We start from the raw sequence: 15,027 nt of genomic DNA on the forward strand, positions 1-15,027 counted from the left end.
AAACGCAAATCCCGGCAATTTCTACCGGAGCCTCCGCCATGGAGCATCGGCACTTTCGGGAGGTTATTCTCATGCTGCTGTTAATCTGGAGATCAACAGACTCTAGCGGCCCGCGCATATGATTATATAATCAGACAACGTCCGTTAAAAAACATTATAACACATATAATGAGAGACGTTCTGCAGTAAGGAGGGGCGTTTCACCGACGACAGGTGTTCTTAATTGTATGTAGCTGACGGAGAATTTTGACTTTACACGACACTGTTCAACACTTAATTCTGCTTCACTCTTTAACTAAACAACCGCGGATGTCTTGAAAGACTCATTCGCTAAAGATTTTTGAAGATACCCGCGTTCTTGTGACACGTAAATACTACGCTTCCTATGTTTTGGTGCGGACTGCGTTCACACCAGCAATGAACCGCTCCAGAGTTCGCAAGCAAGCGCTCGGAGACCACCTATTTTAGCGGACCAGAGTCCGGTTGTTTAGTTCACTTAAGAGGTCTCGGACTGTGTTCACACCGACCCAAATGAACCGCAACAAGCGGCTAAACCAACCCAGTCTCATAAAAAAACGTGTAATACTTACGTTGGTCCACAACGTAGGATGTAGTATTTCTACAAAAACGCCTCTGAAATTGTAAGATCCCTACGTTTTTTTTCACCATTCATTCCAATGGCTGGCGTCTATGTCACGTGATCTTCACATTTCTCCCTGCAGAAAAAAAAAACATGGCCGAACTTCGTTTTATTCTCGGTGTAAAATGCCTATTTTAAAGTTAGTTTGGCCATTAAAATGCGTTTTGATGTCATTTGATGCGAGAAATATGAGTTTTTATTTCAGATTATGTGTGCAGTGGATGTACATGATCTTTAGTTTGGTAGTTATTACGAAGATTACTTCAGGAAATTGTGTCTATACAACGTTTTCATTGTCACCAAGGTGGTTGCTCGGGATGCTGCTATCGATATTATTTCTGTTATGTTGTGTAACAGTTTAATGGTGTAATCTTTATTGCTACCCCCTTCCCCGTCAATGTATAGTGTTGGTCCACAGCGCAAACGTATTAGTTGAACAAAATCCGCATCTAAAATGGTGGCATAGATACGTTATTTTCCCCTGTGCAATTCCAGTCTCACATCTCACAGCACATCGTCATAAACAAATACCGGAAACAGACCGAAAACACTTTATTCCGAGTGTGCTTGCTTTTCTCTTTGGAGGTCATCACATACCGGCATTGTAATACACGGTTCGGCTGCATTACATATTACATATCTGCCGTAGTTCTCTATTTATAGAGCCCTGATGAGAAGACTTCTAGACAAACATGAGGAACTGAAAACGTGACGTGGATCATAAATATATCAGCCATTAAACAACATCTTACATTTCTTTTCACACAATACGTCTCCTTGCAGTATCAACACTAATTCGGCTGACTTTTATATTTGATCCAATTGGTAGATAGGCTGTATTTACACCATAAGGTGCACAGCTGATATAAAGGGACACCTAGTGGTTAAAGCATGTTATTGAATTTCATTATTTTTATTATTAGATATTAATAGGATCCCTATAAAGTATATTCATTACTCGTTATTCTCTACTAATAGTTAATTAAACACTGTATATAATGACTATTTTGCACATCCCTTTCAAGATTTTCTAAGGTTTATTGACATATCATATACACAAACGGTGTAGTGAATGAAAAACTTTGTGTATACCTCCAGCAATGTTAACTATGTTGAAGCACTTATTTTAACTGATATTATACATATGTATTATACTCTTATATAAGATGTATATAGATAGTATAAGAAATGTGCAGAATACGACAGTTTAATGGTAGAGGTACACACATATTGATCAGATGTCTTGTAATGCACTGTTGAGGAATCTGCGACCAAAGTTTTTAATCTCCGGCCTTGTCAGGTATTGAACAATCAATAAATATAGAACACAGAATTATTAAATATCAAACACAGAATTTGTGTGATTATACTAAATGATTTACAAATAAACACCACTGCATATTTACAACTGTTACACATGCTGATGTAACGCAAATGTTTCCAACTTGGGATCAATAAAGTATGTCTTATCTTAAGATGATTGATGGCTACTGCCATATTTGCAAAATGTGCCTCTGAACCTTGACAAGTGCATGTTTCAGGCTCATCAATAAACAACAGGAGGGGTCACAGACATAAGACCAGCTGTTAAATAAAGCTCTTCTGACCTTAGCTGGCATGTGGGTAATGCTGCCCATTATGGACAAGCAATTTTCACCCATTTATTAATTATATGTTTTACATTTGAGTGTTTCCTATCCCCTAAACCTCCAGGGATGGACACAGTTTAATACTGGCCACTTCTTATTATGGGAAATACGAAAACGTCTTTTAAAACTACAACTCCCAGTAGAGGAGTGCCATAGAGCATGTTGCGAAGGTTGCGAAACACAATAGCCAGCATGTGTAGTTCTGGGGACGGGGTGGGGGAGGGGGGGGACGGGGTGGACCCGTTCAAATCCAGTTTTGGACAGTCTGCCGTGGTTCCATCCCATTTCAAGTGCTGTTCGACACTCGGCACACTCTCCAATCACAGAGCTTGAGGACTATCACGGGGTTTGTCAAGCGAAGCGGAGAGAATACTTATTTCCGGGTGTAATATTCTGTAAAGCAAATGAGCTGCTCCGACCCTCGGTCCTGACCATGGGAGCCTGCCTGTGCCTGCAGACCTCCACTCTCAGGACAGTTAAATAAATAAACACAAGGATAATTATGTGTTATTGTTGAGTAAATGGAGAATTGCACAGGGGAAAATAACGTATAACAGAAATAATATTGATAGCAGCATCCCTAGCAACCACCTTGGTGACAATGAAAACGTTGTATAGACACAATTTCCTGAAGTAATCTTCATAATAACTAGCAAACTAAAGATCATGTGCATCCACTGCACACATAATCTGAAATAAAAACTCATATTTCTCGCATCAAATGACATCAAAACGCATTTTAATGGCCAAACTAACTTTAAAATAGGCATTTTCCACCGAGAATAAAACGAAGTTCGGCCATGTTTCTTTTTTCTGCAGGGAGAAATTTGAAGATCACGTGACATACTGTAGACGCCAGCCATTGGAATTAATTGTGAAAAAAAACGTAGGGATCTTACAATTTCAGAGGCGTTTTTGTAGAAATACTACGTCCTACGTTGTGGACCAACGTAGTTATTACACGTTTTTTTGTGAGACTGGGTTGGCTAAACGCACCAGGGTTCGAGTCAACCGGACTATACAAGGCAGGTGTGAACTAAGTCAAAGTACCAGGGTGTAGGAATACTCTGTTATAAGTAAAAGCACAAGAGTATTGGCATCAACATATACTTAAAATACCCCCAAAAATTGTTATGCTGATTGGCCCGAGAATAATATGATATGTTTTGATTATACTTATTGATGCATAGTCTTATCAAAGTCAGCGGTGTAATGTAACAAAGTATATTTGTTTAAGTACTGTAAACATTTTTAGGTAATTTTACTTTATTTTCACATTACGCTACTTTATACTATCACCCCAATACATTTATTTGACAGGTATAGTTACTAACTACTTTATTAATACAAAATATAAATCAACTAATACATAATTATATATTATTAGGCTATAGGTTGAGTTATCCAGAAGTATATAAAGTAATTCAAATAAACCCCACCTTTGAGTAAGTGCAACATTACAGTGTTGAACATATTAATTCAACAATTATAATACAATTATTAAAATATTTGGTGCTTTAACAGCCCAACCTGCAAAATGAGTACTTTTACTTTCGGAGCTTTAAGTTTATTCTGATATCTTTGATTTGCTAATACTTTTGTACTTTTACTTATGCACAATTTGAATATAGGACTTCTTCTTTAACCTCTAATCACAGCTGGTGAAGGTGCAGCTAGTTTGAATGACTTTGTATACTGCGTCTATATTGTGAATTGAATCCAGGTGTAACTAAAGTCTGATTTAAGACTTGATTATATTTCACATCATTAATACAAATCTGTAAAGTAACTAAAGATATTAAAATAAATGTAGTGGAGTAAAAGTACACCATTTACCTCTGAATTGTAGTGGAGTAGAAGTACACAGTAGCATAACATGGAAATACTCAAGTAAAGCACAAGTAACTCAAATGTGTACTTAAGTAGAGTACATGATTAAATGTACTGAATGACTTTACAGCACTGAAAGTATAGCGAGCACTAAGCGCACCAAATGATGTGAGAGAGGAATACAGATATGTGATATACTCAAAATGGAAATATAATGCAATATAAAGCAGAGAGAAAAAGGATGAGGAAATATATAGATATTACAACAGTTATGTGATATGAGAGTATGGTCTTAGATTGTTGATGTCGTAAAGACTCTTTTCTTGGTTTTAAAGGATTCATTACATTAACTGGATGACATTTTTCTGAACATACCAAACCATTCAAACTGCTCTATAATTGGTTTCTACCTACAGTATGTAGCCATTATCTTCACATTAGTGATGCCTATTACTTGAAAAATAGTTTTTATAAAATATTTTGTGAAAGCACCAACGATCAACCCTACCATATCGTTGCTATATCGAGATAAAGGGATTTTACCAGAAATATTTTTGAAAGTTTATTTACTTCATAACACCCAGCCATAGAGAGAAATAACAGCGAAAGATGGAAAGAAATAAGATGAAAGGTAAAAGGGACAAACAAACCAAAAAAAGGCTAATTTACTTTTTCATTTGTGAGATGAAAAACAAGCAACTGTTGGAAAACAGATCTGCAGACTATTACAGCTCCCTGGAAACTTCTAGAAAACAGTCTCAGCAGACTGATCGGGATTGATCGCTTTTTCTGACTTAATTTAGGATCCATGTAGTTAGTGGCAGAACAAAAAACGATAAATGTCTCAAACATACAGGCTTTGCAAGGACTCGAACGATGAGGGGGACAAATGCTTGAGAAATATTCACACTCAGTCACCGTGCATTATACACACAGAGACATACAGTAGACTAACCTTCAGGAGGCAGGCGTTAGTCACCACCTGCTTGGAATCTACCATATCCACCAGGGGCTCTTTGATGGCCACGTTGCGAATGCAGCTCATGTCGAACCCGTACACGTTTTCCCACCCTATGTGTACAAAACACAGTATTTTGTTACTTTGTAACTTTAAATCACTTGCAAAGCTATTTTGCCACTTCTTGACAAGCAGTCAGGCAGGGCCGGCCCTGACCAATTTGCTGCCCTAGGCAAGATTTTAGCTGGCTATAACAACTTTTACTGTCATATAGTATTTTATACCTGTTTTTCACCTATTCTCTTATTTTTTTATAACTATAATGATCATACCTTTACCTGACTGAGCTGAGGTTATCAGAGCCGCTCAGTCTTTCAGGAGAGAGCTCTCTAAAGCTCTCCCCCCCGCGGCCGCTTACACAGTAAATTCCAATGTTAATAAAAGCACTCAGAAGCTGTATACGTTTTTTGGGAGTTTGATTTCTTTTAAATGAACACAAATACAAAATTAAAACGTATAATTGCACACTAAAACCATTATTTCAAAAAAATAACATTTTCACAAAAACCTCTGGTTTTGACTGGGGCTGGGGCAGTTCAACTTGATTTTGGGGGGGGAGGTGTGCCATAGTTTATGGGTGCTGTACGCAATATAGGCGTTGTTATGTTAGTATAAGATAATAAGATGTACTTTGTTGATCCAAAATCGGGAAATTGCTTTGTTATGAAATTTCCAAAACATTTTTTTTTTTTTAAATGTCTAACTTTTTTTTTTTTTTCTCCCCAATTTTCGGCACCCCCGATGGGTTGATGCCCCCTTAGCATTCACCTATACTGCCTGTGCCAAGGGCCGGCCCTGCAGTCAGGGCAAAACAAGTAGGAGAACAAATAAAACAAAGCAGAAAGCAGTCCCAGTACTGTCTGTCTTTCTGTCCGGCCCCTGTGTGGAAGATGACAGGGCCTGAAAATAGACGTCTTCCGCCTCCTCCACCATGTCTGGCAGGCTGTGTTTTATTATAATTTGGGACTGAGAAGGCTCTCCCTCCCCCAGTCCCTCTGTCCCTCCACTCCACCTTGCCTTGTCACAGGGCCAGTGCTAAATCTGAACAATGAGAAGGTGGAAAATGGCACCGACGCACAGAGAGACTAAAAATAAGAGCGCAAGAGTTTGGGTAGACTGAATTCTTTTGGGATTTATGTGAAAGCATGAATGTGTGTGTAGAAGAAAGGATGCCACCTGTGCAGTCAAAGGAAACTCAGCAGGAGTTTTTGTTCCATGCCTAAGTACATGGCACCTTTAATATTGGTGCTTTGATCTGGATCGCAATGTTAAGCCTCCACTCCTGCTGTGAGAGATATCAGAACACATGGAGTGAGTTCAGAGCAGAGGTTGTACTGTACTCAAGACACCTGATGGGGTAAATACTGCCAGTACTGCTTCTAAATACGGCAAATCTGTCACCGGGCTTGTCATTTTGAAACTACTGGCTTTATTAATGGTTCATAAATGGTTTGTATTGTTTATTTGCAGTTGTATATATAATTTTCTTTGCAAGATTGTGCAAAATGATTGTATATACTAGCATAACTTGCTTTGTGTCTTCAGCTTACTTAAGTCAACATAGCCAGAAATGTTGACCTTGAGTATTTAAAAGTGCTGAAGACCAAAATCCAATTATCAATATTTTATAAACAGTTCAAACCCAAACCTGATAATTACAAGGTAAACATAGTTATCATTAATACCTGGCTGAGCATATTGATCAACCTATGAGCTTTTTGCAGTGAGTTATGCATTCCTCATGGTCTGCAGCCTCATTTTTCACCAATCTTTTAGATACAGCTTTAAGTGCCTTATGAGGAAATGGATATCTAACTTGAGTTTGTTTTGATTTCACTCGCACAGCGGTCATTAATAATGCACTGCAGCGCTGAGCGTGAGGCGGAGAGGGAAACAACTTGAGAGCAAATCTTCCATAATTACTCACAATGAATCTTGAAGTCCTTGTACTGCCGGTCTTCGATGGCCACCACGTAGAGAGTCGCCCTGTCGGGAAACATCAGACCTCCGGGTTTCTGAACGAGAGAAAACTCAAGGTATTAATACACACACACACACACACACACACACACACACACACACACACACACACACACACACACACACACACACACACACACAACACACACACCACACACACACACACACACACACACACACACACACACCACACACACACACACACACACACACACACACACACACACACACACACACACACACACACACACACACACACACACACACACACACACACACACACACACACACACACAGAAAGGCCATTAATCGCCTCTATGGTTCACACACCTGCTGGCATGTACTGTAAGATCTGGTGTCAAGTTTAAAGCCTGAGGTTAGAACCACATCAGTCATGTGCGACCTCAACATCTGGGCAGTAAATCCTCTACTTCATCTCTGCTGTGTTTATGAGTCAAAGGCCTTTCATATCTCCAGCCAGCTACACACACTAAACTCAGTGGACATTTTTAAACGACAGCTAAAGACACTTCTTTTTAGATTAGCTTTTTATTAGCGACATAAATGGTCTTTTAATTTGTATTATCTTTGTATTGTTTTATTTTCTTTATAGCTTTTTACTTTTTTTATTTATTTTACAATTTTCTGAGCGACCTTTATTATTCTTAGTATTTATTTTTGTTTTTATTATTGTTACTTTATTTTGTTTTATTTGTTATTTTATAGGTTTTTAGATTTTTTTTGTCTTCATTTATTTCACCACATTTATTTGTTTTATTGTGTTTTTTAAACGTAATATATTTTGCCTCCTGTGTCTGTTAAACTCTTAAACTGTTATATCATATCGCTATGGGGCATATGTGCTAAAAGGTTTCAACGTCTGGCCTGATGTGAAATTCTTGTTCTGTTTCATTTGTGATGTGTGCCATGTTCTTAAAGCACTTTGAGCTGCACCTGCTATATGAAAAGTGCTGTACAAATAAAGCTTTATTATTCTTCAACCCAGCAGCATCATACCAGCCACTTGTCCCTGGCGAAGATGACGGTGTTAAGCATGGACTCGTAGAAGAGGCAGTAGCCCATCCACTCGGAGATGATGATGTCCACCTTCTCCACGGGCAGCTCCACCTCCTCCACCTTTCCCTTGAAGATGGTGATGACTGCCGAGTAGAGAGACACAGAAACAGCAGGCAACAAACAAATGACTTCAGCGCATCTCTATAACATTAATGCAAAGAGATCTATTTTTAAAAGGAGAACATGGCCGACAGTCCTGCCTGACTCTCATCATACTGTATAGTGTCCTTACCGTAAGGTCATTATTATATGTACAGCACTTTGGCTCGACCAAAAATCGTTTTAAAAATGTGCTATATAAATAAAACTTGATTTGATTTGATACTACTTCCCTGATGGCTCCCACAGGATTGTTGCCATCTTCGTGGATTCGTCTTCTTATTACAGACACATGCATTTCCAAACATTTGGTCTACCTATGTTGTAAAATGTATTATCTCTTCGATTTACACACGACATCTATTGCACGTCTGTCCGTCCTGGGAGAGGGATCCCTCCTCTGTTGCTCTCCCTGAGGTTTCTCCCATGTTCCCCTTTAAACTGTGGGTTTTCTCTGGAAGTTTTTCCCTGTACGATGTGAGGGTCTAAGGACAGAGGGTCCTGTTGTGAACCCGGAAATGTGGAGTACCCCAAAGTTGTATGTTAGATATGTATTGTAGGGGTCCCCAGCACATAGAAACTGCCAGATGCTAACTTGCATATGTTGGGCAATTTGCACAATTAGCACGAGTTACATGAATTAGCATATTCAGACAAAAGCTAAAGAATGGCTTGGCAGATTCGGACAATTACAGAGGATAAGAAATGGCAGTTTAAGCCAGAGGTGGCCTTACAAGTCCTGTTGGGCTGATTACCATGGATTTTTTTGTTGATTTTAAACTTTTAGGGGACTCATAATGGCAGAAATGAATTCAACATCCTCAATACGTCTCCAATACCACACCAACATTTTCCATTTTCCAAATCGGCCAAGCCATTTTTTTTTAGCTATTAACACTTTTGCGTATTCAACATCTCCAGGTTCACACTGCTGGCAAGTAAACTAATTATATAGTTAATACTGACAATGAGGTTTTAATTCTTTAGAACAGGAAAGATTAATCAAAAAGAAAAGCCTGATGAAATGAAGCCCACTAGATTGGGTTGCCACTCTGTGAAGTTGAGTGTGGTCTTTTACAATGGTAATCACCACCAGTAAGGGACTTCTGACAGAGGCGAGTTAACCATCAGAACTGTGTCCAAAAGTGTCGAGTGTGGCGGTCACGATGGAAATATGCACTGCATTTAGACAAATGGATATAGGAAACATAATAGCAAGGGAAAACCTCTTTGACTTACCATTGTGTAGGTGATTGGACTTTATGATCTTCTCTGAATATTCTGATATGCTTGAGCATTCAATCTGTAGGCACAAGGACACAAGAAAGTGTTGAATGTTTGCTGCAATATCTACATTTTCTAGTCAAAGAAATAACACATTTATGTTAATTTGTGGGAAAATATGTTAGTTGGGAAAAAGATTATTTCGTGGTCAGGGGTGTAAACTACCATATTTCCGCCCCATTCCCTATATACTGTGGGGTAACCTTTGGGGTGATATCAGAAGGGCAAATGTAATCAAACCATGCCGATCCGTCCTCACACTAATGTCCCTGATCGCTCATCTCAGACCCTGTGCAGCATGAAAATGAATACATCATTCTTCTCTCCCATCCATAAGTGTAATACACTATATGAATCATACATAAGTGTCAGAGACTCTGCCGGCAATGTGTAACCTGTGATTTACAGCCAGATGCCTCTCCTTGCCTAAGATTGTTTGAAACAGATTCACAGTCTCTCAGAGGAACACTAGAAACTGGCCCTTAGAAATAAATGTCTTACTGTTTCATATGCAAAAAAAAAGGATACGGATGAGAGATACTGTGACAGTCGGCTATTATTTTTGACACTAAAAGGGTCTCTCTCATAAAGCCTGAGTAGTACGGTTGGAGGATTCTAAATGAAGAATATAAACTGTGGAGTCTGTGGTCAAACTGTGTATCTGTCTCACCCCATAGACGTGTTTGGCGCCGGCGTTAGCGGCAAACATACAGAGGATCCCTGTTCCGCTACCCACATCCAGGACGATTTTATCTTTGAACACATGCTTGTTGTGGTACATTGCATTCCTGTAGGTCAGCGTCCGCACCTCGTCCTTCAGCATCTCCTGTTTAGATTAGAGGTCAAATGAAGAGCCATGAAGGACATGCAGTCTTTAAAGGTCTCCTGTTAAGCTATTTTTAGGCATATATTATAGGTCTCTGATATATAAAAAAGTATAAGAAACATGTCTATGAAGTGTTCTGCTCAAAATACCAAACAGATCTCCCATCCTAGCCATGCCTCATACCCCTCTATTTCAGCCCTGTTAGAGAAGTGCTGATTCTGGGTCCTTAGCTTTAAAAAAAAAAAAAAAGAGGGGGGGAGCTTATGCTGAGTATCTGATCAGGAGAATTCTACCCAGATACAGCTAAATGCCATATCATGTTCCAAACCACATCAAGGATTATTTCTGAAACAGTATGGAGCTCAAATGCTTTTTCTCTCACAGGTTTACCACAAGGTGAGTTCCTTTTTATTTGCTGCTTTTTTACAAATACTCTCCAGTGCAGTGTTAGCGATGCTTGCAAATGTAAACAAAGACCATAACACTTCCAAAACGTTGTGCATTGTTTCTGATAGCAACGTTTCTGATAGGGCCATGGGCTTAAAGCCAGCCCACGTTTTCGATATTACGTTATATCGGACGCAAATCTGGATCAGCTCCGTTGTAGCCCCGTTTTTAGAGATTTGGGTACGGAGGAAAAGAGAGAGGGTTTTATGTTCTGACACTTTGTGAGTTCCCTGACACACCGGGGACACATATGTATAAAAGACATATAAAAGTGCATTTTCCATGATAGGAGACCTTTAATAACAAGCAAAGTACTATCCTTCTATATTGAACTGGTATAGACTGCCTAAAGAATAGTGTGACTCATAAATGCTCAAAGGAATACAAAGAACATAATGAGCTAGAGTGTCATACATATTTTCCTCATGTGAATAGCTGTTATTATTACATGTATAAAGAGATAAATGAGGCAGTATTTAGGCCAAGAGCCTGTGTGACAGTGGCAGTGGTTCTTGAAATAGACAGGAGTACAACACAAAGCCTTTGGGGACGGCTGATATCCATATCCCTGAACCCATTCACACATCCCACTTTCCGGGCTCTGCACTGCTCTAATCAGGACATTCTCTTTGTGTGCAAGACGACAAAAAGCTGACCCACATGCTAAGTTTAAACAGGTTTATACGTCCCCAAACTTTTCCACCACCACTCCTTTTGCAAATCAAGGTCGTTATCTTTGGTATAGCTCAGTGATTCTCAAACTTTTATTTTTTATTTTCCCCTTTGAAAAAAAAATGCAGCCATATACCCCCTGATCAGCGCAAAAACAATTTGTTATGGAAGAAATGCCTATATAAAGAGGTACAGTACAGCGCTGCACCATCGGTGTCTGATTTATTAAAACAACAACCTTGTAACTGAGAAACACTTAAATGCTACATTTCAAATGTTTACAATCTATTACTAAATTCATGGCAAACCATTTTTAACATTATGCAATAACACTAAGACGACATTAGTTGCATTGAACTGATCTTTTTAATAAGTTGTACTTACAATGTAGTGAGAAACATGGGCTTGTGCTTCACTGAGGATCTTTATTATTCTCAGTGACAGGAAGGCCACTGCAGTTATTACACTTCGCGTTTTGAAATATGTGTAACTGTTAATATAAAACCCACACTGCTCAAACTTCGTTACATTTCCTAAAATTGGTATTTTTTGTTGTTGTCATTAACATAAAAATAAATCTCACGTACCCCCTGCAGTACTCCAACGTACCCCTAGGGGTCCGCGTACCCCCATTTGAGAACCACTGGTATAGCTTTCCAAATATACAGCGATTCACTGGCTGTAAACAGCTTGTTTTCATTTCTGGAATACTTCACATGGACTATTATCTTGCTTCTGGTTTATTTAATGTGAGTTGGTGGTGGAAAAGCCTTGTCTTTTGTCAGCTAAGACACACTCTCCTCACAAAATTGTAGGTGGACAGCTCCGTTTGAGGTTCATGTTCGAGTTTTTGTCTTATTTAGGGGAATCATTAAGTTACATGTGTGTATTTTCTACTGGATGTGCTCTAAGCTGCTTCATATGTTGACTTCTGAGATATGTTTTGTCATATTCACAAAAGTGTTTGGTTTAAGTAATACTACTGCCTATCTGTCAATGGGATTAAACCAGCCGTGGTGTTTGACATACACCACACCTGCCGACAGAAAGCCAGACTAACGGGGTTGAAATTCCTTGGCGAGTTCAGGTTAGACATTTGGTGTCAGTATTTTCCCCTGCTCATACATACCAAGCTGCCGTCTGTCAGCCTACCTCATGGATGCCAAAGTGGGCATAGGAGTCGAAGTAGTAGTCCCGTGATGTCATTTCCTCCGGGCTCAGGAACTTGGCAATCTTGCCTCGACCAGGACAAGTAGCCAGGGCTGCTACATGAGGCGCGGGGGGGCCGCAGGGCACATGGTGGGCAGTAGGCACTGGTTTAGGCAGTGGGGAGGGCTGGGCAGATTCAGAGTTGGGGGACGTGACCGACTGTTGCCTCTGTTAAGGAAGAGAAAGGAAAGAAAATAGTTTGTATCAGGATTTAGAAACTACAGTATGGGCTAATATGGGTTAATGCATTACAAGTAAAGGGGGATTCTTATAATAAGCAGTCTATAATTCACATTCAAATAGGAGACTCTAATAGGACCGGTAAAAGATGCAGGCAGGCACGTGCTCAGATAGACATTGGGTAGCACCTGCCCTTTGCCCTGCTATTTGAGAAGTGCCCTTTTTCAAATGTCATTTATAATGTTTGTGCAGGTTACCTAGTTCACAAAGGGTTGGAGTTCCTAAGCCTTTTAAAGGTTGGATACCTTTATTTCACTTAGGAGAGTATAAAATCATTGCATAGAGGGTTTAATTGCAGTGTTATGAAGCTGAAGCAACTGACCTATTTTTAACTCTGATCAAAATGTGTTTTGTTATGTATTTAATATCAGGTGTAGTGAATCAGATTTAAAATGAAAAGACATACAGTACAATTGTGCCAAGTTACACTGTATGTATTGTGTTTGCTTTCCTTTTATGTCAAAATGATCTGAAATCAATTAAATTATTTCATTTATCTGGATTAATTTTTAAACGACTGTCATGCAGCAGTGTGTAACCTTAATCGTGGATTTGTTTGAAATAGCTACATTTTAATATTACTTTGACATTGTCACAAACATTGTAATTCCAGACATATTTTGTATTAAATTAGTTATAAAAATCACCGGTGTGTCCTTTATGCATTTGAGCCCGTTCCTCTCTAACATCCGCTGCACGTGCCTGGGTGCAGGTACCGTTTCAGCACCAAGGACAGTTACTCAATGCATCCAAAACCGTCATGTATCCCCCCTGCAAAGCCTCTGCGTGCATTATCACTAGTATTGCTATCAATAGTAGTGGTCTACTTAAACCTCCCCGCCCCAACATCTGCAGGACCATGCACTTTGCTTTGCACGCACGCGATGGTGCAACATTGATTCTAAGCGTGGATACGACAATGATAGGCTAGGAAAAACACAAGATGCATACATAACATATCAAATATATCGCTCCCTACTAAAACAAGTATAGTGAGTGTCCCGGTCCCGCTATAGCCGGGAGCAGGACAGCACGAGCTCCATACCTCCGAGCTGTCCGCCTCCGCCATCTTCCGCCGCAGCAGCAAACACCGCGACGAGTGCCTCAGTCCCATGAGAGCCGACGAGATTTCAGGCTACAACTCTTTAAATGTACGGAGAATGTAACAATCTTAATAGAAAAAATAACACTAAACAGCCAGATGTGTGTGTGCAACGCGCGTAAAGATGAAAGTCATAACAAGAAAGGTATCAGTTTCCACCGAATTAAATCCATTCCTCGAGAAAAGTTCGTTAATTGATTTCTGAAACGTAGCCTACCATAATCCATATTGTAAATGTGATACAGGCTGTTTTAGTGGCAGATTCATGTATTGGGCTAAAAGGTTACGGGTTCCATTCCAGCAGGTGTCCATCAACATCCAGGCGCCCCGTTTAGGTGTCCATGTGCAAGCAATGAGCACCAAAAAGAGCTAATAAAATTCCACACCAGAGAGCGCGTCTTCTCCTCTACTTCTCTCGGAATCCCTTCACATCTCTCAGCGTTGTGACAGGCACACAGACATTCTTATCTTCGTGTGGAAAGTTCTGGCTACGCGTAATCCCGAGGGCTTTCCCGGAGAGAAAGTTAAAATGGGTTCAAACTGTGCGCGTGTGCACTGCCGGCCGGAACACACATCACACACACGAGCCCCTCGACTAACAGGAAAGTAATCGTGACAAAAATATATAACAGTAACAAACCAATAAAAGGTGGGTAAATATCTGCTCCCAACCACAGATGTGCCCTCGTAGCAGACTCCCCCCCCCACAGAAACCAGCTCTCCGGCAACCAATGAGCTTCAGCCAGGGACGTGCACAGACATGTTGGGGGGCAGGAGCTCAAGTGAGAAAAAGGGCACCTTCCATAATCATTTATAAAAAAAGAATTTAAAACAAAAAGTTAAATATAGTTGCACATCTCTGACTTACTGACCAATGTATTTGAATACACTCACACAATTGTTTAATACTCAACATAATTCTACAAAATAATCAGTTAACACAGAGACAATGGT

At 39.7% G+C, this 15,027-nt stretch overlaps 1 protein-coding gene across 1 annotated transcript in view; it reads right to left on the reverse strand.

The window, feature by feature from the left end:
- Positions 1-14,741, reverse strand: part of prmt8b (protein arginine methyltransferase 8b) — an 18,876-nt gene extending 4,135 nt beyond the window's left edge. Inside the window, exons 1-7 of the mRNA XM_034218843.1 lie at positions 14,017-14,741; positions 12,675-12,899; positions 10,248-10,403; positions 9,533-9,596; positions 8,135-8,277; positions 7,065-7,152; positions 5,075-5,190 (exon numbers count right to left, since the gene is read on the reverse strand). Coding sequence (XP_034074734.1) covers positions 5,075-5,190; positions 7,065-7,152; positions 8,135-8,277; positions 9,533-9,596; positions 10,248-10,403; positions 12,675-12,899; positions 14,017-14,085 — 861 coding nt within the window. The 5' untranslated portion in view covers positions 14,086-14,741. The remainder of the gene's footprint in view (positions 1-5,074; positions 5,191-7,064; positions 7,153-8,134; positions 8,278-9,532; positions 9,597-10,247; positions 10,404-12,674; positions 12,900-14,016) is intronic.
- Between the last annotated feature and the right edge of the window lie 286 nt (positions 14,742-15,027).

This window comes from Gymnodraco acuticeps, unplaced genomic scaffold (assembly GCF_902827175.1).
Source record: "Gymnodraco acuticeps unplaced genomic scaffold, fGymAcu1.1, whole genome shotgun sequence".
Lineage (NCBI taxonomy): Eukaryota > Metazoa > Chordata > Actinopteri > Perciformes > Bathydraconidae > Gymnodraco > Gymnodraco acuticeps.